The sequence below is a fragment of the Lycorma delicatula genome, chromosome 11 (genome assembly GCF_047948215.1).
Source record: "Lycorma delicatula isolate Av1 chromosome 11, ASM4794821v1, whole genome shotgun sequence".
In the NCBI taxonomy this organism is placed as follows: domain Eukaryota; kingdom Metazoa; phylum Arthropoda; class Insecta; order Hemiptera; family Fulgoridae; genus Lycorma; species Lycorma delicatula.
The window spans coordinates 40,358,852-40,383,699 of record NC_134465.1 but is presented as its reverse complement, the minus strand read 5'-3'; the positions used below and the strand labels follow the sequence as shown (position 1 = coordinate 40,383,699).

General features: G+C 31.7%; 1 protein-coding gene across 1 annotated transcript in view; it reads right to left on the bottom strand.

The window, feature by feature from the left end:
• Nucleotides 1–24,848, bottom strand: part of Spt20 (transcription factor Spt20 homolog) — a 121,045-nt gene that overhangs the window by 59,162 nt on the left and 37,035 nt on the right. Inside the window, exons 4-8 of the mRNA XM_075378959.1 lie at nt 21,188–21,359; nt 14,960–15,129; nt 11,944–12,444; nt 8,898–9,148; nt 1,990–2,149 (exon numbers count right to left, since the gene is read on the bottom strand). Of these exons, the coding sequence (XP_075235074.1) occupies nt 1,990–2,149; nt 8,898–9,148; nt 11,944–12,444; nt 14,960–15,129; nt 21,188–21,359 (1,254 nt within the window). The remainder of the gene's footprint in view (nt 1–1,989; nt 2,150–8,897; nt 9,149–11,943; nt 12,445–14,959; nt 15,130–21,187; nt 21,360–24,848) is intronic.

The window sequence follows — 24,848 nt, the reverse complement described above, 5'->3', positions numbered from 1 at the left end:
TAAGACACCCCCACAGGTGAAATTCAATTTGTGATTTGTTACTTAAATGCAAGATTGAAATTTACCATTGAATTTATGAAATTTAAAAACATGCAATGAGTTGTTGAACAGTATGGAGATAGGTGCAACTTTTTAATGAAGGTCACAAAGATGTGCATGATAATTAACAGAACAGGTGACCATCTTTAGTCAATAATTCGGTTTATGAGGTTGAAGGGAAAATCAGAGAGAGCAGACAGATCACCATGTTGTTGCACTCCCTGAATTTTCCACGGATTTCATGTTCACTTCTTTAAAAAAAAAAAAGAAAGAATCTGAGAAACTGGACTGATATTGGAAATTTTGTGCAAACTAGGTGCTAAAGATTCTTACAGAACTTAATTTGAAATAGCAGGGTAGTGTATAGTCTTTCTGACATGACAGGAGCAAGACATGAATTTCTTGAGCGATATAGTCAACATTGTCAAGACATGGTTGTCACATACAACCCCTGAATCAAAAGAACACTTCATGGAGTGAAGGCACATTTCATTGCCAACAAAATCACTATTCTAATATTTTTTTTTACTTGGAAGATCATACCGTTGGCTTGCATCAGAACTATGCTAAACTCATTTTTTCAGGGAAGCTCAATTAGACTACTTCTGCATGAAGGAAATTTGTATTTTTTTTTTTTTTCATAGAATACGTCTTATTTTTTTTAGAAAAACAGCTTCTTTGCTGAATATTAGACTTAGAATAGTTCTGCACTCAAAAGGTATGCATTCAAAGAATATTTATATGGAATATCTCAAAACTGAAAATTTTGGACTTCACATAGTTTTGATGCAAGCCAACGATATGCCCCGGGCATATGCATTAGGACATTCCTTTTCTGCATTAGGGCAGGAAATGAATTTTCCATTGAAGTCCATCAGGAAATGCTTAAGATATTACATTGTGATCCAGTACAAGTAACACGGTACTTACTCAGGGAGATTGTGTTGATTCATAACAATATAACATTCCGCTGCCTGCCTTAATCTCTTCACACTAACTTCAGAAAGAAATAGATCATTCCTGTACAGCAGACCTCATGCAAAATGATTTTCATCTGTTCCAACAACTGGAATCCTTCCTTCTGGCAGTTCTATGAGTTCAAAGAAGCCCTTAATACATTGTTTGTATCACAATCAACATATTTTACAAAGGGAAACAACACCTGGTGCCCATTATGATACATGCCAAAACAGTGACAGCAATAATGTAGAAAAGCAGTGAGTGAGGTCAAATACTGATAGAAATTAGGTTTTTGTCATAACCCATTAGAACTTACTTTCTGGATGTCCCTTGTGATTTACTTATTGATGTTTGTTTAATAATTATTTATTTTTATGCTACTGAATTAAAATATAATTAAACAAAATTGTTCAAAAAATAAGTCTTCGTTCATATTAAACAGCTCAATTAATGGTCAAAATTGTAGTTACTGGGCAATTCAGAATCTGCATACACAGAGTAATGACAGGTTGATTTACCAGAAATTATATTATGGTGCAGATTGTCAGCTAACACTTTAATCGGATCATTCTTTTTAACAACACTGTGACTGATGCTGTTAACTTGAAATTGCTGCAGGAAGTTTAACAAATTCATGAATTTTGAAATCAGGTCTACTTTGATGAAACTTTGTCAGACCGACTGGACATTACAATAATGGAATTTTTTTTAAGAAGACTCGTCAAAATGAAGTTAACTTGACAACAGTTAATCGATTTGAGACTAGCCATTGAAAGAGAATACAACAAAACACTGACCTAAGGATTAATGACCTAAGGATGATGTTTGTGATCTACTCCACGTAATCAGCAGTGCCAGTTAAAGAATCCCCAAAAATTTCTGCATTTGCAAAACTAAAAAAGTGTTAGTAATAACTAAAACAACCAATATTTTTTAATTTTAATTTTAGATATACCTTAATAACTACTGAAAAAATACTTAGGCACATACCTTAGTTTCCCTTTCTTTTAAACTATCGGTGTAAGTTACTCTAGCAGGTTGTCCGGGTACTTTATGTGTTATTCTAACAGATTTTTTACCTTCCATTGTAATTATTTCTGAAAATTGTTGTATATATCTATTTGCTTGAGCTCTTGATCCTAAACTAAACCTAAAACACAAAAGCAATAACCAATTAATATTAATCGGTCATAAAATATTAAAAAATAACAAATACGAGGGTAAATCAAATATAAGGGATTTTATTTTTTTTTAAATTTATTTATGGAAAAATAAAAGGCAAATATAATTTATTTTTCTACATAGTTTCCTGCTTTAGAAATACATTTTTCCCAGTGAGAAGGAAGGTTTTTTATCGCAGCATCGTAGAATGAAGCTGGTTGTATCAGGGGCCAATTGCATATGAATCCCTCCATGAGCCCATTATCTTAAAATTGTTGCCCTCCTAGAGCTTCTTTAAGCAGCCCAAATAAATGAAAATCTCAGAGTGATAGGTCCAGGCTATAGGGAAGATGATCAAGTTGAGTCCAGTGCTCTTCTTCTAGTTTTGAGACCGTCAGAGCTGCAGTATGGGGCCTGGCATTATCGTGGAGGCCTCTCGAATCGGTTGATCTCGTCTTTCGTGGCAATATGCAGCCCTCACCTCGTTTAACAGCTCACAGTAGTAAGCAGCATTGATTGTACGTCGCTCATACAAAAAATCAATGAGCAAAATGCCTTGCCGTTCGAAAAACAGTTGAAAAAACCTTACCAGCTAACAGTTGAGTTAGCTGGGTGGTAGCCCTCCCTCTTTCCTCTGCCACTCCATACTGGCTTGTTTCGACTGGGGAGTGCAGCGGTGGACCAATGTTTCATCGCAGGTGACGATCCGACTTAAAAATGCATCGTCTTCTTTCACAAGCCTTGCTGTAAGCCTCTGACAGACCTCCAAACATCTCAACTTCTGATCTGCAGTCAAAAGGCGAGGGACCCATCTGGTACACACTTTACAGAACTGTAGGTTGTTTGTGATGTTTGCTTAATAGCTCCCATAACTTATTTTGACCTGTTCTGTAATTTCAGATACTCTCACCCATCGATCATCTTCAACAGTGTCTCAAACCACGTGAATGTTTTCATCTGTAATGCTGGTACCAGGACAACAATCGTGTTCCTAATTCTCCACTTGTTCTCGTCCTTCCTTGAACTCTTTAACACACTAGTCATTGACAATGTTTGGTCTCCGAACTGTGCAGTCAATCTCCAGAAAATTTCCGTCACTTGAACTCCTTCACTCACGAGCAAGAAAAATTATAATTATGTATTGCGTAGTGGAGGAATGCACTTGTTGCTGCAACATCGTGAGTATTACTGATGAATTGGTTGGGAGTGTGGAATGGCTGGCTCTCCCCACAACCAATGACCCCACCCAAGCATACTAGAAACGCAAGCCCAGTCCTACCAACCATAGACGCTCAGGAAATAAGTCCCATTTATATTTGATTTACCCTCGTATTTGATCATAACAAATATTTAAAAACTGTACAAAATACACATAAGTTTATTCAGAATAACTGATAGCAACAAAATCACATCACAAATCCATTTTTTCAACTCTACATCATCAATTAACTGTGGAAGAGCTGTTTCATGTATACATAAATAATTTTTTTTAAAACTGATAATTTTAACCATTTTTTAAATTTACAAACTGATATTTAAAGAAACTTTATATATTAATTTTTGAGTTAAAAATAAACATAAAAATTAATTCCTTCATGGTCAACCAGTGATTTCAAAAAATATAAACATAATTTTTTATTCAAATTTTTCTTAAAATTTGAGAATTTTAAATATTGGAGTGTACACTAAAGCATTCTGTTTGGAGGTTTACCGTGACTCAAGCATCATATTACATTTTCATCATAAACAATGCTTCAAACACAGAGTTGCTGATAATTAGAAATAATATTTTGAATTTATCCTAATTTAAAGATAAATATGATGGCATGGAAAAAATTAAAACTGATGGTACTTTTTATTACCGCATGTGGCTTTCACATTGTCCAAGAGCTGGCAGTAGTATGCAACATTCATAATGTTATGTTCATGCAAAAATCAACAAGCAATACACCTTTCAAGTCCAAAAAATGGTTGCGATACAAAAAATGGTTTTCTGATACAAAAAAGTTATTTCCCTCTTGTTACAATTGATTCAGGAGCTTTGGCAAATTTCCTTTCAGACCTGCTTCTTATTTTGGGTTTAAAATTTTGGAACCTGACTCATACAGTCTTTGTAGAATCTGGGATTTCTTTGTGATAATGGAATAGGAAGTTCTATGACTTATACCTACCAACTTCCAAAGCAATTTCATCAACTGTCAATCGTCTTCGGTGAGGTCACAGATTGATCAAAGTTATCTGTGATACTTTTCCTTGACCACTTGTTTGATTATCATTTTCTGCAGCTTCACATCCTTCTTTAAATTTGCTGGCCTGGTCGTAGACTCTGGTACAATATCATGTTCAAAATATTCCAAAATTGTGCAAACTGTCTAGTCAAAACTTTAGATTTTGATATCTCATTCATGAGAAACTTCATGATAATACATTGCGTGACCGACGATGGAATCTTTTGCTCCGACATGATGCTACTGACCAAAGAGATGCGAAAGGTGAGGCAGCTGGAGCAACCATCTTCCCACACTTCACTGTTAATATCTTTCTCCATGTTAGCATGCTCATGATCATACACTAGCCATGAAAACAAAAGTTTGGTTTATATTTGACCGACTCTTGTAATAGTTCATGTTTAGCTCTGTTTAGCTGTAACAAAGTTTGCAAGAATAGGAAAAGTGGTGGTACTTATTTTTCTTTAGTAAAACAAAGTCATGAAATTTACTATTTACTTAGATATAACATAAATAGTTTTAAGTTATATGTCAAATTAAAGACAAAAATTATACATCTTGCATTAAAATCCACTCTTTATAAACGATTTTCTAATTTATTTTTATTAAAAAATAAATTTTACTGATTTAATTGAAATTCTTAAACTGTCAAAATGTTCTAAAACTAACTACAGCAAGAAATGTGAAAGTTAAAAAAAAAATAATAACTTTTCTTCTCACATATACTTTTCTTTCAAAAGTCATTGAAATTCTTTGGATTTCTTCCAAAAACTATATATCCAAATGTGCATAAAAATATACTTTACAAATATATAACTGAACAGACATTTTCCTATTTCTATCATTAGAGCTTCCAATATTTTCACTTTTCTCTTTTAGCATGTTGATATGTTGTCCAACTTTAATAAAAAAAAGTAGAATTTTATAATAAGAAAACATCCTGTGACTTTTTTGCTTAGTGTAAAAAAAAAGTAAACACAAAACCTCCCAGAAATGCATTTTTAAAATCTTGTAATATACAAAGGTGGGATGAAAAGTTACAGGACCGGATAAGAAAACAACATTTTTCTGGGTACATTTTGATTTATTTTTCAACATAATCACCACTAAGGTCTATATGCTGAGCTCTGCATTCCACAAGAGCGCATATGGCAGTTCGGTACGTCAATTTATCCCACTCCTTAAAATAACTACCTACAGCAGCACAACTTCAATACTAGTCAAAAATTTCTTCCCACTAAGCCATTTTTTTTTTTTTTTTTGGTTAGGAAACAAGTTATAGTCTCTGGGAGCCAATCAGTCTCATCAACTGTCACAAATCAAAGTAAAAACTCTGGATTGTACCTAAAGAGCTCAAGACAATTCCTTAAAATGTTTTTTCAGTAATGTTTTTGGTCGGGCATGAGCAAATGTGGCACTAATCTAGCACACAATCTTATTCATGCCCAAATGTTCATGCAAGTTATTGTGCATGTCTTTTGTTGACATGCCTATAGACTATGCTAACTCGTTCACTGTCACTCGTTGATCTGCCTAAACAATTTTATGCAGTTTTTCTATCGTTTCTGGCATAGTTGCTTCAGAGGATCGCTACATGGCTACATGGTTCATCACTAGTGCATGTTCAACCCATTTTATATTCTGCAACCCAGCCTTTAAACTGTTTTTAAACTGCTTTATATGATGAAGAAGAGTCTCCAGATGTCGTATCAAACACTTTTTTAATTTCCTTTGCGCTTAAGCCTTTCAGAAAAAACATATTAAATCACTGCACAAATTTGCCGTTCTTCCTTTTTCCAAAAAATGCCCTAATTGTCCAGTTTGATGGACTGTAAATACCGTACTAAGTGGTGCAGTGTCTTGAAACTCTTAATAGTAAACTAATGAAGAATGAAATCATGTGATGTCATTAAGAAATTTTGCTAATCTCAATATGAGGCTTGGAATTTTCCATCCCACCGTCAAATTATTTTTTTTTCAAATAATGCTGAACGGGATCTGACCTTAAATTAAACATTTTCATTTTCAATTTTTCATTTAATTTTCAAAATTTTCAATCAAATTATATCTAAGTATTAATGTAGATAATATGGGAATTTTTTTAAAAGTGTGCACAGAACTTGATCAAAGAATTTAAAAAATGTTTTTAATTTTTTTATACAGTACAATTTTAATTATAAAAACAATGTTTATTAAGGGAGTGAAATTGGACCCAAATTTTTATACTAAACATTTTGATTTGTTCACAATTTAACTTTATACAGTGCATAATTAAGTGATTAATGTTTGAAAATCCTTGAGAGTATTTGAAATAAAAACCCATCAAGGCCAAAACCGAGTGGCAAGTCATGCAACCCATTGCCAAATTTTTTAATAAATAAATTGCCTTTTTAATTCTACTATATTAGTTAAATTAAACTTAGAACCTGTCCAATTCAACATTTTTTCCTTCATAAAAAAAGAATATTAACGTAAATTGTTGGGTATTATTTTATGTAATTTATCATGATTCATGAAATTTTTTATTAGAGCGTTGTTAACCCTTTATGTAAAAAATTAATTCCACAAAGACCAAATGATCTTTTTTCAAGTTGCATTCAGTAATATGTTTGTCAATGTATAAATTAGAGTAGAATCATAAGACACATTTTTTAAGACCCTAGCTAAGAATCAAACCCAGAAACTTCAGTATAACAAGAGAGCACACTACTGTCTCTCCCACCAAGGTGGTCTTCAATTAATCTTTATTATTCATTAATAAACTATTAAACTACAATATATCATAATTTTTAATTAATAAAAAAAAAATTATTTATTAAATATAACTACTATTGTATATGTATATATTTTTTTACATTAACTTACAAACACATCTAAAATTTTGTAGGAAACAAAATTTACAAATAAGTTTTTTACATTTATTAAGATTTTTGTTCATTTTATTATTTATAATACTTAATAGATGAAATACAGTTTAATATTTTTTGTTTCCAGAAAAACTGTATTATAAATTTGAATACACAATGAATAATTGTTTTTATATTATTAATCTGGTGATAATTTCATGAACTTTTTTTAAGGAAAAAAATATTTTAACGCAAAAAGAATATAATATACATAATAATTTTTCAAATTTTTTAATACTTAAAAAGCTACATATTTTAATAAAATTAATTATTTCTAAATCCCAGGATAATATGGGTCTATACAACAATATGAGACTCAGGAGACAGAGGCCAGATTATTTACAAAGGGTGGCTGAAATGTAAAGCATAGTCACTGGCAACTCGCATATGAAAAAGAAATAGTCAAATGAAACAAATATGGCATAAAAGTACATTTTATTTGCTACAAAAACTTAAATTTATTTTCCTACATAGTCACACTTAACAATTACACATTTTACCTAATGATAACCAGTTTTCTCATTCAGTCAATGATGAATGGAGAAGGTGTTTTTTCTTGATCGATGGCCTCACAGAGTCCTTCAATTCATCATTCATGATGAAATGAATAGCCTTAATAACCTTCTTTATGTCTAGAAAAAAGTGAAAATAACAGGCTGCCAAATCTGTTGAGTACAGTAGGTGTGGAATAGATTCAAATTTCAACTTCACAAGAGTAAACGATACGTGTGGTCAAGCATTATCATATTGCAGAATTATCGGCTCAGTGGATTTTCAAACACAACACACATCTCCTAAGGTGTTACATCTTTGTGTATCACACAAAAATTACAATTGACCCGGTCATCGGTTACATACAATGTTTGTTATCCTAGAACACCTATTTAAAATTTTTTCACACAGATATTTGAATTTATTTAAATATGGTGAAATATTCACTTTACGGGCTTTTAACGAAAAAATTTTATCATCCTCCTATTCAGAGAACTTTGATCAATAGTTTCATCATCATAAACAGCTTTTACATGATGATGATGACTGTTACTATCATTTACTTTTCCACAGGTAAAATATCAAATGCTCCTTGTTGTTTTAAATGAGTTAATATAGCAGGCGTACTCAATTCTACAACAATGACTGATAGAAAATTAGAGGGCATGGGTCAATGAGTTTTAAAATGTTAGCAGTAGGAGAATTAAACTACCAGATGGCAGAATCTGTCACTTTGTGCAACATTTTGTTCTCCGATAAGATTCCAGCATGGATTATATTTCAGTAGCCCCTCATACTGAATAACAGTAACACCAGTGAAAGAAATTAGGAAGTCAATAAGTTTTAATACCTGTTAAAAGAGGGCATTTAAATAAATCGCATAAAAGAACCTAAAATGTAAACACAGCTGAACTGATATACACAGAAAGTCCTGTTAACCTGTTGGTCAAAACAATAAAATTCACTACCAGTACCATGGGAAACAATTTAAAAAAGTTAGCGGTACATAAGGACTACTTTAAACTAATTACATGTAATATGATAAACACAAACAAACGATTAACATCATTCAACATAACTAACATTTTAATAAAACTAAATAATAAAATACCTGCACGTGGCGCCGTTGCTTTCACCATCCTTATATTCCTTATCGACATACAGCTGGCCAACATATTCACAATTAGATGGTCGTTGGAATATCGATAATTTAACATGATATAGTTTACCATTACCGCGTTCCATCTCTAGTATATATTCTTCAACTAATAAAGGTGTAAAATCACTAGTTTCTTTTGGCCTATCTAATGATTTTGCTAATTTCATTACATCGCTCCAATAATCATATGCTTGGCCATCATCCTATTAAAATACAATAATAATTCATCAATGATCACAAGACAAACAGAATGAGACCTGTTTCCATTTAATGATTTTTACAAACAGCCTACATATTTTCAATCCTGTTTATAGGAATTAAAATAAGGAAAGGAGAACCACTTAAAAGTAAATGTAAGTCCTCTTAAAAAAAAAATCAATATCAATTCTTTTACTAATTTTTAAAATGTAATTCTTCAAAAGCAGTAAGAAAATCTGAAAATACAAATAAAATCCCTTTTCCTACAGTATACTTTCTAAATCTTAAGTGAAGTATTATTTTTTATTAATTAAAATATATTTCTAGATAAGTAATACTCATGACAGTATGTCAATTTAATTGTGTAACTAACATTTGGCTGTAGATGCTGGAACTTTGTTCAATAATATTTTTGTACAGCCTGGCAATCACTGGTGTTGTCCAACCACCTTGGAAAACATTATAAATGGTTCAGCCGTATCTAACTGTGTACATATACCCCTTCCTCTCAAAAAACCTTCTTCCAACAACCCTCTTCTGCCACCAAGCACTGCTCATACTCCCAGCTATCACATATCGTGTGATTAAACTTTTTATTGTATATGCCTTAGTTACTTTATAATTCTATACATATTTATTCAATATTTTTGTTCTATTTTTCCATTACTGGATTTTATATCATTTTTGAAGCAATGAGGACATGAACAAATGAAAAATATTTAACCGACACAAAAGCAATTCAATTATGCCATACGTTTATGGGATGTGAATGCTCAGAATTTAAAAAAACTAAAATAAAAAAGAGAAGTAGCATGCTAATGTTACTTAGTTTCACTTGACTAATGGAGAAGTATGTAACAAACCTAAAAGTCTGAGATCCTATAAAGAAAAAAAACAAACATAAAAAACTGCAAATGATAATAATTGTAAGTATGGGTGGCTATCCAGATTGTGAAAAGGATAAAAATAATGTAACTGAATTTAGTTTCTTTTTATTCAATGAATTCAGCCCGTTCCTGTTATATCAGTCTGGTGTTTTACAGATAACTTTATTACAGCGGTACAGAATTACAATAAGGTACAATCAACCACTGCCTACCATTGCACAATAGTTTTGTTAAAATGTTTAAAACAAACATGTAATAACGTTTTTTTTAATATAGAAAAAACCCTTCAGTCATAAGAACATTCTCATCCACTGTTATCTATTCTTTTCACTAAATTAGTCCACCAGATAGACAGAACCCACCTTTTGTAGACATAATTTTATAGGCCTGTATGGTAGCAAACATATTTCTTGACTACAAAATGTACATGTATTGCCAAAGTACTGTTGAGTTTTGATTTTGTGAAATATTGCCAGCATGTACGACTTTAATTGCTTGTTTAAACACATCTTACGATTTTACTTGTAACATAAAGGGCTATGAATTCACAATTAAGAAATAGATATTCATTTTATCAAACACGGCCCATTGGTATGATAATATAATTAATAATTAAAAAACCCACTTACCAATAAATAATTCTTTTTATTTCATATACTTTCAAGCGCTTTTGGAATAGATTTCCATCATCAGGAACCAAAAAATGTATATTATATTCTTAATAAAACTAAAACTTTGTTGTCATATGTAAAGTATATAAACTATAAAGTGGTCGTCATGAGTTTAAAATTGTGTTGACTTAACATCCTGTCATTATGAATGTCTCCACCGTTACGGTAAAGTGGAATAAGTGCGATATGCTCAACTCACTCTATAGTTATTATTTAGTACTTGCTTATACAATATTATGAACAAATAAGATTTTAGAATGATATATTGTATAAGCAAGTACTAAATAATAACTGTAGAATGAGTTGACCATACCGTTCCCATCACATACTGTACCTAAAACCGCTGAGGTATGTGGGATGTGGGTTCGAGTCGGGCCAGTACCGGAACAGAATGGTGATCACAATGCACCGGATCAAAATTTCATTCAGTTGTCCATCTCCCACCTGCAGAGCCTTGTGATGAAAGCATGGCAGCTGGAATGGGAAACCACGATTAAGGGAAGATCCCTATTCAAGTTTATACAGAATCTGGGGGGATGGTATGCCTCGAGTTCATTTTTAAGGGCAACGAGTGCCCAGGTCTCACCAACCATGTTAATTTGAACCAATATCTGTTTCGGTTCCACATGGCAGCTGATGAGCTGTGTGTCTGAGGGAAGGTCCAGTCAAATGAACACATAATATTTGACTGCCCTGCTCTTAGGGGGGCCAGAGACCGACCAGGCCACCCTGGAATTTAAGAGATCAAGGGGGAAATTGGCCACTCACAAGCGGCGAGTCAATGTGGCAAGAGCAGCAGTGTCGGACCGTGTGGGAGTTTCTTGATGTGGTTGCTATGTTCAACCGACATCAGTAGTTTACCTAAGGGAAGGAGTCCTACCGCACTGCTGTCGGAAGCTAACTTAGAAATACATACTGTGAATATCTGACTGAAAAATGAAGATATCATAATTCAACATGGGATGATGATAATAATATTAAGAAAACAGATGGAGCTTCAACTTCTGACTTCTGGGAAATAGAAATCAAGAAAATCATTCACAAGCTCACCCACTGGTGAGCTTGTGAATGATTTAAACTTCACTAAGTTTATAGGGCCGTATTAAAAAAATTGGTCTTTTCATCTACATTTTCTAAATATCCCTTGCAATACAGCGCGCGCGCGCGCGTGTGTGTGTGTGTGTGCATGCAACAACAAAATAATGAATATACAAATATATATAAAAACTGATAATTACATACCTGTCTTTGCTTATTAGCATTATTTGAAACTGATGATATATTGTGGTTGACATTATTATTGTTATTATTGTTATTACTATGACTTTTAAAATTAGTAGGATTTCTGATAAAGTTTTGTTGTGGTGGTGGTTGTTGCTGTTGCTGTTGTTGTTGTTGTTGTGGTTGTGGTTGTTGCTGCGAATTCTGTAATTTTTTATGATTTCTCCTGTATATGAATTTGGCAAGATTCATACTGGAATTATTAGATGACATAATCTCTTCTAATTTTCTCTTTCTATTAACAACTAATTGTGAATAACGACTAGCAGTCAATCTTAACGATGATGTATTGAGTGCCCGTCTAGTATGATAAAAACGTTCCGAGGCTATTCCAACAGCCGGTGATGGATCCAAACATAACGGAGGTTGAGTCGCCAAAATGAGTTGACTCTCTAATTGTAATTTTTCTTCGTTTGACCAATCGCTCGATGATGTTATTAAATTAACATCATTTATCACACTCTGAAAAAATCAATAATGAAAAATCAATTAGTCAACAATAATGTAAACACCAGGTAAAATAAATCTATACAAATGCAGACATATTGCATGTACAGATTGAAGATCAGGATGTTATTATTCTTGTTTCCTATAGGTTTTATGAGCTCAATTTTTGTAATGATAAATGTTCGTTGCCAAAACAGAATAGTTATAGTACTTGGCATGACATTCCTAAAACCACCTCAGGCCACAGAAACCAGATCAGGCTGTTATTCTCAAGAATAAAAACCGTCCATGAAAAGCTCGCTAACACTTGAAAAGTTACGATTGGCAAAAAGGCAACCCTGTATGAGCTTGTCATAGTATTATGCTGCTTTCCGCCTACCAAATTGCTAGAGGACAAGGCAAGCAGTGTACCAAGCACAGAGGTTCTAACTATCATCAAAATGAACACCCAGGTAATTTGTAACTATATTCTAAAAAGATGTGAGAATCACAGTCTGGGTACAAGATGCGGGGTAGACCAGGAAATCCATACACAGTCGTTCACCTGCCGCATACTCAGCCATCCATCAATCCATTCCTTGTTACATGAAGCCTGGCAATTTGCTCAAAACTATTTAGCTTACTTCATAACAATCAACTAGACTTGGATAATTCTCAAGGTATCAGATATTTTACGGATGCTGTAGCTCATTAAGTTCAACAATAGTCTTAAATAAATAGGATAAAAAAGTGGGACTGTAAAAAATATTAAAAGGGCAGGTTAACGACAAGAAAGGAGTAAAACACTTTCAACATCAAGCATAGTTAATCAAATGGGGAAAAAAAGACTCTAAGTTGCAGAGTGAAAAAAACTCCAAGATGATGAAATAAAATCAACAAATCCAAATTCTTCAAAGAATAGGACATCTATCGAGTCACAATTTTTGTAAAGTCTAAAGACTTTCTGATTTGTCACTTTCTGCCTGAACAATTTGATTTAATCCAAAAATAATTCCTTGTTCAGAAATTTAATATTCTTGATCATGTTGAATTCTCATAATTCATTAGTTTGTCAGTTAATGTAATAAAATGTGAGTCTTATTTATATCTTAAATATCTTAATAATGTAAGACACCATGTTAATCGCTCCTCTTCACAACTACAACACTAATACTTTTACTCATTTATCCACTGATTTAGTCATACTGACATACCACAATAAAGTAAAAAAATAACAGGTACTATGCGAACACCTTAACACAAATAATTTATAATAATTTCTACATTATATATAGCAATAAATAATTTTACGTAATTTATAATAATATGACAAAAAAACAGCAAACAATTTTATCCTTGCTTATAAATTTGTGGAAAAATTCTGTTATTACTCAATAAGGTTTTTTTGGGGCGAAAAATGTTTTCAGCTTATCATTGCAAGGGTCAAAATAGTAACAAGAGGCTTTTTCTCAGATGTTAAAATATTAGCAAAATAGGGTTAAACTATGACGAAAACTAAGATAATAAAATTGAAATAGTAAAAGAAACACAACAATTAGGATAATACATGAAACGTGAATAAAAGAATAATATCAAAATTTTAACAGGTTAAATCTTATTAAGTATAATAATTCTTTGTAGAAGTAATAATACCCAGTCTAGTTCATTTTGTCATTTCCTAGGACGCGCCTATGTCTCTTGGCAGTTTAAATTTGCAATGTAAGGCCGCGTAGCATATGCAATCCACAAGGATGTGGTAAGTGGAATCTGCACATTCATTACCCAGGATTCCCACATGGCTAGGGATCCAGTAAAAATTCACCTGTGTGTTATGACAATTTAATTCAGCAATTGTATTATTTTTATTTTGGTAACAATAGGATGCCTGGAATACAAATCATCTACCTCTAATGCTTAGAGAGCACTACACAAATCACTAAAAATAAAAAAACTGAAAAGAAATGAAGTCTAAACATGAAATGAATTTCTGGATCTAACCCGGAGTGTTTTATTAACTGCTTTGATAGAAGAATCATAGCTAAACAAAAAGTGTCTTTTTATATACAACCTATAAATAACAAATTAGAGGCAACAAAAAAATCAAACCGATTGTGATTAAAAACCATTAACTGTTAGATAAACATATCTTAAAGTTCAAATTAAATTTTTTTACTCTAAAACAAAAAATTCTGAAGTATACATAAGAGCGGTAACATCTCTACCATTTTTTAAGTTTGAGTCCTGATCAGGCATTTCATCATCCATAGGCATCTATTACAGCTGTCAGCTTTTTGTCATAAAAGTTTTATTTTACTAATTATCATAATTTTGAATCAATTGATTTTTTTTTCAATTCATTTTAATGCAAAACCATAGCCGCAAATAAAAACATAAGAAATCCAGATAAATAACAAAGTTACAAAAAAAATTCTTAAAATGCTCTTTGTAGGCAAAAGCTTAACAACTGTAAATTTGTAGGTCATATTAAAATCAATATCGTTTATTATCTTAAAAAAAATTAACATTAAAATATTAAACATTTTTAATTTACCTGAGTAGTCGGTCTTAATAATACATGATGAATATCACAGAGGCAATTTGGTGATGTATGACGATAATCATGAACTTCTACTATAACACAACCACTATAATATAATTCAGGATGTGATCTCTCCAATATATCAGCAATAATAGGAGGCAATTCTTCATTATCTATATAACCTAAATGAAAAAAAATAACTATTTAATTAAAATTTACCGTTTTGATACATTTTCCAGTAGTTGAACAGGTTTACCTCAACAAAGAAAGGATAGGTTTACCAGTAAAGAGGATAATATATATGAGATCTGTTCAAAAAGTAATTCTCCTTATTTTTTTCTTAGAGTGTTTGAATTAAAGCAGAAAAACTCAATCGAACCTGACAAAAATGTGTAATTTTTTATAGCCTCTTAGAGTCTAACTGCTAAGCAACTGGTATGTATGGTTGTATAACATATGCTCATTACATTTTTACTTCGAGTATGACAAAAGAATATGTTAAATGATGCTATTCCATAAAATTTTACCAAAAGCTTCACGATACCCAAGATGTAACAATTCTTAGAATCCTGCATAGTAACACAAAGAATGGTATAATCAATTTAAAAATGAATGAACTTAGGCTGACAGTGACCAATCTAGATAACTTCATTTTTTTTTTTTTTTAAAGGAAAGACTATTGTAAAATTATTATCATAAATTTCTCCATTGACTTAGTGATTCAGTTCAGCACAAGAGACCAACCAGACATATGCAAATCAACTGCATTTATTTAATATACATTTTTGAAAATATCTACAAATTTTTAAGTCTATAAAATTTAATATTTATAGCTGCCAATATTGTTTCAAAAATTACGTTCACAAAATCCTTACTTTACCTTTAACTTTTATCTGTATAATACTCCAAACACTCTGTATGATAATTTTTTATATCGATTCAAACTAAAAAAAAAAATGTTTCATCTAAATAAGGGTTTAGAACTTACCAATTCTGAAATTTATAAACATTTTAACAATTCCTAATTACAGTTTGTTTTTAACATAATAAAATAGCTTATGCGTTGTATTCATGTCCTTACTTATGAAGGATGATCAGACAAAATTTAATAAAATAAAATACTAATAAGCTCCAAACAAGAATCATTTATGTTGTTAGTAAAACTTATATAATTAAAGATTACAATTTATTATTATGAAAGGTGGCTGAACTGTAATGCACATTAGCATATAATGGAAGAAAAAATGTTGGACAAAGCAACAGGTACTGGCATCTTGTAGTTTCTTTCCCTTATTGCTAACATCCCAAAACTTGTTGACCCACATCATCTCGCTTTCTGTCAGAGTTGAGTACATCTGCTGTCAATGCATCTAAAACAATGTACAGCGATTGAACTTTTAACCGCACAAAAAATACTGCTAGTGACATTCATCAACATCTAAAAGTCATTTATGGTGATGAAACTGTTGATCCAAGTACTAAGTAGGCAGACATCAGAAGCCAGTAAATTGAATATTAAGAATGAACCTCACAGAGGTAGACGAGAGACAAAACGTGGGTTCATCGTTACAACCCACAAGCAAAACGCCAAAGCTTGAAATACTGGCACTATATTAGGTCACAACCAAAAAATTAAAAAAATAACCCTCTGCAACAAAAATTCTCTTGACAGTGTTCTGGTATTAAAAACATGTAGATATGACATAATACCTGGAAGCCTGATCGATTATAAATTTTATTTGACAAACAGAGATGTTAAAACTAATGTATGTTGTGCTCAACAATCCACAAAATTAATAAATTTTCAACATGATAATGCTCGGCCATATACATCACATATTGAGAAGGCTCTTGTGAAATTGAATTTGAATCTATTCCACACCCCATACTCACCAGATTTGGTGCCCTGTGATTTTCACTACTTTTCGTAATTAAATAAGAAACTTATGACTATACATTTCATCATGAACGAATGATGAAGAAGCGAATGATGAAGCCGCAGTGAGGCTGTGGATCAAGGAAAAACTGCCAGCATTCTTCACTGACTGAATGAGGAAATTCATTCACCATCATGAGAAATGTGTAGCAGTAAATTGTGACTATATGGAAAAATAAATGTAAGTTTTGTAACAAATAAGATGTAGATGTACTCTTATGCCGTTTAATTTTCATTTGATTATCTCTTTTCATTTGCAAGTTACGAGTAACTGTGCATTACATTTCAGCCGTCTCTCGTAGTTAGTAAACTAAATTATCATTAAAACAAATTGCGAAAGTTTTGTTATCTCAATAATCAATGACACATCGAATCGTAAACATATTAATGTCAAAACAAAGCAGTTTTGTTTCACAAATGCATTATACAAGGGTTATTTTTCTTTCAAGGTCCGATCGGTCGTGAAATAAAAACCCGTGCAAAAATTGGATGAACCTTTGCGCATGTATTGCGCAGCCTCTCTAGTATGGCATTCAATCACGTCGCATCACTTCATTTAGTTCTGAACAATAGCAATGAACAATGTAAACATGTCTACAACAATAGCATCTCCCGCCAAGTGTGAAGTGCGTGCAGTAATTCGATTTCTTCAGGCTGAGGGGTGTAATGCAGCTGAAATTCATTGACAAATAAGTAATGTGTACGGTGAAACTTCAATGAGTGACAGCAAAGTGCGACAATGGTGCAGGAACTTTAAAGCAGGACTTACAGATGTTCATGATGCAGGCGATCAGGGAAGGAAGCGAGTGTCAACCGATGATCTCGTTGAGCGAGTGGATGAGGCAATTCGAGAAAATCATCGGTTCACAATTTCTGTATTGAGTGATTCGTTTCCTGAAATTTCAAGGTCAGCTCTCTACACCATTGTGAGTGAGAGACTTTAGTACCACAAACTGTGTGCGAGATGGGTTCCCAAGATGCTGTCCGACTATCACAAAACAATGAGAATGGACGCCTCCCTAACGTTTCTCCAGCGCTACCACAATGAAGGAGAAGATATTTTGAACAAAATTGTCACAGGGGACGAGACATGGGTCCATTTCGAAATTGAAGAAACAAAAGAAACAATCCAAACAGTGGCTGCATTCTCATTCTCCCAGTAAACCAAAGAAGTTCAAGCGAACCTTCTCCAACAGAAAGTGTATGGCTACTGTGTTCTGAGACTGGAATGGAATTCTCTTGGTGGAATTCATGGAACGTGGCACGACCATCATTGCAGCCTCATACTTCGTGACTTTTTAACATCTACGAAGGGCAATTCAGAATAAGTGGAGAGAAATGTTGTCATCAGGCATTGTCTTTCTCCATGACAATGCTCGGCCGCACACTGCAGCTGTAACAAAGAAGCTCCTGCAGCGTTTTCATCGGGAAGTGTTTGATCATCCACCATACAGCCCAGACTTGGCTCCATCCGATTTTCACCTCTTTGCTCACATGAAATGCTGGCTAGGAGGACAACATTTTGGCACAGACATCGAGCTGCAGACCAGCGTAGAAACATGGCTGAAAACACAGGCAGCTCCGTTCTATGACAAGGGTATTGGAAAGTTGGTACTACACTATGACAAATATCTAAATCGGAGTGGCGACTATGTAGAGAAATAGCATAACATGTAAGTACTTGTTACAAAGAAAAAGTTTTTATTTTCACTGCGGTTTTAATTTCGTGACCGATCGGACCTTGAAAAAAAAATAACCCTCGTACTATCGTTAGACATATCTAATACATAATTAATAAATTATTCCAAGTTACTATTAAATAAAATTACATTACATAATTTCAAAAAATTTACAGAATTTATATTTAGTTTTATCATTTAGAGTAATCTAACTGTTTCTTGTAATCACTAAACCTGTATATTACATCATTACTTTTTTATAAATTGTAACTTCTCAAGTTACTTTTAATTTTTTTTAATAATAAGTGTATTAGGTAGGTTGAAAATCCATATGAACAGCTATTAAAATAGTTTTTTCGATTTCAAAATTAGTTATTTTGTAATTCACTGAACAAAAGATGAAATAAAAGTGTAAAAAAGTGAAATAATCCTATCAATATTTATAAATATAAAAGTTATAAATATGATATGGTAGTTATAAATATGAAAGGAACAATCGATCTAGCCACACTTTTTTTTATCTTTGCAATAATGGTTAACCAGTTAATTTTTTAATTTAGTTCTGCATCTTACACATTATAGAGATATAAAAAACACTTATAATTTACATTTCTTTATAATAGTTTTATTTATAATTTTAATAAATGACAACATTTACAATGTGTCCTAATAGTAAATGTAGTCAACCTCACGTATAACCTCTGACAACAGTTTATTTAGATACACTTCAGCCAAAGTGTTAATACTGAAATCAAGAAATCATGATATTAACTCAAGGTAGCAAACCGAATAATTAAAGACAAAACCACAAGACAGAACGAACAAAAACAGAATGAATATTTAATGAAGAGAACAAATGGTATACAAAAGAAATTACCAAGATAATATTACGTAGTACCGAACAAGGTGTACTGAGATTTTTTCACATGTAGGTAAGGTATGCATAAGTAGAGCAGAAGCAATAACAGATGTTTTAAAAACAAAATTTGTTTTAAAATACAGGCTTTAATTTGTGCTACAATAAAATTCCTGATATAATCCAAAATAAACAAAAACAATTTTTCTCTATGGCTGTATTATAACATTTGAATTACATGGCTGGAACCTGATCATAATGAGGATGATTATGAAATTATTTTCATTATGGTACAGGCGTTCAACCGATCAACAAACTACTCTTTTCAACCACTTATCGATCAGAAGCTGGTAGTGTTTAATGTATCACTTGTTTTTTTTATTACTTTGATTCAAATTTTTAATTTAACAAAATTTATTAAGCATTTTATTTTGAGCAAAATGTCACCTCATTTGTATAAATCTATTGACAAACCAATCAAGTTATTGCAGACAATTAACCCGGAAGTACGCTTGTGCACCATAATGCAAGGTGATAAATTTTATTAATTTACTATTATTATTTATCATTAATAATTTTTATGACATTTAATGGAGGAAATAAAAGCATGCAAGTTAAAAAATTAAGATGACCACAATTTTGAAATTTTGAAGGTGACTTCAATTTTTTTTATTTTGTAAAATAAGACACTAGTCTTGGACTCACCAAATCTAATTAAAGTAGGTTTACCCGTTCCTGAGAAATAAATTTTTTGTTGAAAATCACAGACTGGCATCCAGAAGGAAAATAAAAGCAAAATAAGATTTATGTCAATATGAATGTTTTTGCTAATTTTGGTGTCCTGAATCGGTTCCTGAAGTTCGGCTAATATGTCTCAAAGCACTCTGTATAAATGAATATTATTACATGAATCCGACCGTAAATAAATAATTTAATTTAGCTGATAAAAAATATAATTTTATAAAGAATGTTTTTTTTTAACCAGAATAAGTTAGTATAAACCGAAAATTAGAAAATTAAAATTAAAGAAAATTAGATTTGTTTCTAGCAAACAAATTCATTTTAATTTCCTCTTTTTCTGTAACATTTTACTTTAGTAAATAGTAACAGATATCGCAGTTACAATCTTGTATACAGAGGTTACAATTTATGTAGTGATATAGTCAGTAGGAAAACTATATTAACAGTCCAACTTTAGTGTTAAATAATTTAAAATAATGACTACAGAGAACATTAAAAAAAAAAATCATTATATTAAAAATTATTTCATAAGACACATTAGGTATATGTGTCATGTGTTACCTAGTCAACCTTTTATGGCATTTTGAAGTTTGTTGTCGTCGTTGTCATCGAAGTGCTGCAACACAAACAGCTACTTCAGCAGTCTACTGTTTTAATATTTCACACTACTAGTGTGACCTGAATTTCATGATGTTATGATCGTGTAACTTCGATCTCATTTTCAATGATATGCAGTAAGCAAAGTTTATCAAAGATTGGAAATTATGTGGGGAAAAATCAAGAGTACTTAATACACAAAAAAAAATACAATTAGATGTAGAACAGTGGAATAAGGGAGGGATAAAACTGACTACATAGCATGTAAATGATTTGATAGCAGTGAATTAAATCGACAGTAAGACTCACCTTGACAACTCATAAGATCTGAAAATAGCAATTCAGTGTTATTACATCAAAATAATCATCAATGGTGCAAACATAAAAAAAAGTTATTTCATACTTAAAAAAAAAAATGAATTTATACATACCTAATAGTTGATCTTCATTATAAGGCAATCGTTTTGTTTCTAATAAATGTTCACCGCCCATTTTATAACCAAATGTATAACCTTTATTATCTGGATACAATTTAACAACTAAAGTATTTAATTTGTGTAATTTAACTAATTTATCTAATAGATTTGAGCTAGGCCGAAGGTACTGAAAAATAAAATGCCAAAGATAAATAAATACACAAATCAATAATAAATATGTGAAAAGTATCTTAATAATATAAAGCAAAAATATATTATTTATTGTTCATTAAACCAGATCTAAAATGATCAAAATTCTTTTTTAACAAATCTTTCTTTTAATAAGTTTTAAGGGAACAACCCTTCCAATGTTTTTACTCCTTTCCTTTTTAATATCTGTGTGGCCCAATCCTTCTTTTTTCAGTTTCCGTCTCGTTTCTATTTCCCTTTTACATTGAAAAATAACTTTTACAAAGGATTTGGGCTAATCAGCTATTTACTTCTTTTTTTTTATCATCTCCATAAAGTATTTATCTCCTTCTATTCTTCTCTATATTCCCTCCTTATTTCTACTTTATCTGTCCATTTCACTTTTCCCATTCTTCTGTACAACTTAATTTTAAAACTATCACAGTACTTTTTTCCTTCTTTCGAATGTCCATGATTCTGATCTTAATACTTTTCAGCAAAAGCATTCAGCAATCTTCTTTGGTTTAATCAAGATCATTCTTGTCGTCGGTAATCCTTTCAAGTTTTCAAAAAGGTTTTTTCCAGCAAATATTTTGCTTATATTTTAACAATTAAAAATAACAAAACAATTAAAAATAAAATCTAATGGTTTTAAATTACTATCAATAATAAAAATTGTAACACTTACTGCTTAACATACATTTATTTTAATTAATTTTGAGAGGGTGTACAAATTCTTTCATTATATTAATTAAAAATATATCAACAGCTTTTTTTAGGTATATAATAATAAACTTCATTTAGGATATAACGAAGACAGAAAAACTGTGAAATTCTTGCTGAATAATTTGATAAACTGTTCGACTGTTATAAACATCAAGAAAAATTATTCTTTGAATCTGAAATAAAATTTTGAAAGAGAATGCAACCTCCCTGACCAAAGAAGAAATTAAATTAAAAATTAAATCCCTTATAAACAATTAATCTAAAAATGTACACATTTCCTCCTGAAAATCTGGAAAACGATGAGAATACCACCAGAATGGAAAATTACATTAATACATCCTTTGTCAATAAACGAAGATAAACAGGATGTTAACAACTACCAATAAATCTCTCATCAGTAACTTATAAAATATTATCTAAAATACTTCTGAATAAAGTTGACGATAACTTGGATATACAACTTTGTAGTACAGAGTAGATTTATAAAAGGAAGGATCGATTCATTACAATCTTCAATTTGAAGTCCATAATTTGATACCAAACTACAGCAACAAAACATTACTGTAGTAATGTTTTGTAGCAGAATAACCGAATCCCATGTATTACTCAAAGGCTGCCGGGTTTTGACTTGCCACATAGGACATGGTCAACGCTAAATAGAATACGGACTCAGCATGGTAGGTGCGCCTATTTCCTGTATAAATGGGGTAAAACACCGACGCCCCTTTGTGAGTGTGGTGAAAATCAAACCGTCAGACACATCACAGAAGTTTGCCCTAGGACAGCTTATGAAGGGAATCCTGATGGCGATTCCAGAATCAGTAGCATATATTAGTTTCTTAAATCTTTGTTTGTAATTTTGACTCTAATTGGTGTTATGTTTTAGTGCCATACGCTAAATAATAAATAATTACTGTACTATCCTTTATCAATGTTAAGAAAGCATATAATTCTATAGACAGAGAGGTCCAAATAAAAGTGTTAGAATTTGGAATATACACAAATCTGAAAAAATTAACAACAAAAAAATCGCAGATATATTTTCAAAAGTTTTGATTTACAGTTGTAGTATCAGAATCTTTTGAAATCAAAACCAAACTCGGGCAAGGGGACAGCTTACCACCGATACTCATTAATGTGTATTGGAAAAAATAATTACAATATCGAATATACAATTAGAAAATCAGAATATCTTGATAAGGAAAAACAGAATTAAAATCAATCGTGTAGCGTTCACATGTAACCTTACAATCCTCTCAGAAGATCTGGAAATGGCAAGAGCATAAATCATCATTTTATATAGAATAGCTAGTAAAACAGGACTAAAAATATCAGTCGACAAAACAAAAATAATGACAAACATTAAAAACATACAAAAATATTTACAAACAGGAATAGGAAAACAAGAAATACTCAAAGAATTCAGATATCTAAATGAACTTGAAAAAGATTATTTAAATGATATCTAGATGTACAGAAAATTGGATTACAAAAATCAAAACAAGATAGTCTAAAAAATAGAAAAATCTTACAGAATAATAAAAAATACATACAATAAAAAATGCTTATTATAAAAACTGCAAATTAGGACATTACAATATGTAATAAAACCAGAAAGTTTATATGTGTCCAAGTGCTTAAACATGAACACAAATATAGAAATGAAGTAAAGGAGAATAATCAGAAAAATATTAGGTCCTATAAAGAATAGAAAATTACAAGCAACAATGAAATACAACATATAAAGAAAAAAAATAACAGATACAATGTAAAAGCAAAAATTTATGTTCTTTAGTCAACTTTCCAGAACGAGTAAAAACAGGATAACTTAGTAAATCTTTGATTTCTTCTATAACAAGAAAACAGAGATAAACTGGATTAATTAAGTTAAAAAATAAAAGAAAATATTAAAAATAACAATAAATTTAAAATTAAAACTGTTGAAAAATATGACAAAAAAAGATAACAAGGGATGTTCAATAATTGATGGGATAAATTTATGTACAGAAAAACTGTTCATTCAATGACAATGAAACTGTTTGAGGGTCAAGTCGGCAAGGCTTGGAAACACATTTAATCAGCTGTTCGATTATAATTAAACTAAACATAACCTCTTTTGTTGATTTCAGAATATCAGTTCCACTTTAAACATGTACGCTGAAAGAGCAACGTTCAGTGATAAGAATTTTGCTATCACAAGGTGTGAAACCAGCAAATATTTACTCAAGAATATTGAAACAATATGGTGAAACGTGCTTAAACCACAGTAATGTCTATAAGTGAGTGGAACAGTTTAATTCGAGCAGAACAAGTGCAACTGATCTCTATCGCTCTGGAAGATTGGTTGAATTTTCAACTGCCGCGCTGCAAAATTGCACTAAAGATCTTATTCGCGATGACGGGCGAATCAAAATTTTCCAAATTGCTAGTTTCTATAATATTAGTGTTGGAACAGCGCATTTAATCATTCATGACGTGCTGAATTATCGCAAAACGTGTTCGCATTTGTTCCAAGCCAAAGAACAGTTTGATGCGGAAGGTTCTTCCGTTTCCGAAAGTCTTCGACTTTCTACATCGTGTAATAACCTGTAATGAAACGCGGATGCACCATATCGAGAACGAATCCAAACGGCAAAGTCTTGAGTGGAAACATCCGGTTTCGCCCACAAAAAAAAATTCACAACTTACGCGTCAGCCGGTAAAGCGATGTCGATGGTCTTCTGGGACTACCAAGGCCCAATTTTTGGTGATTATTTAGAAC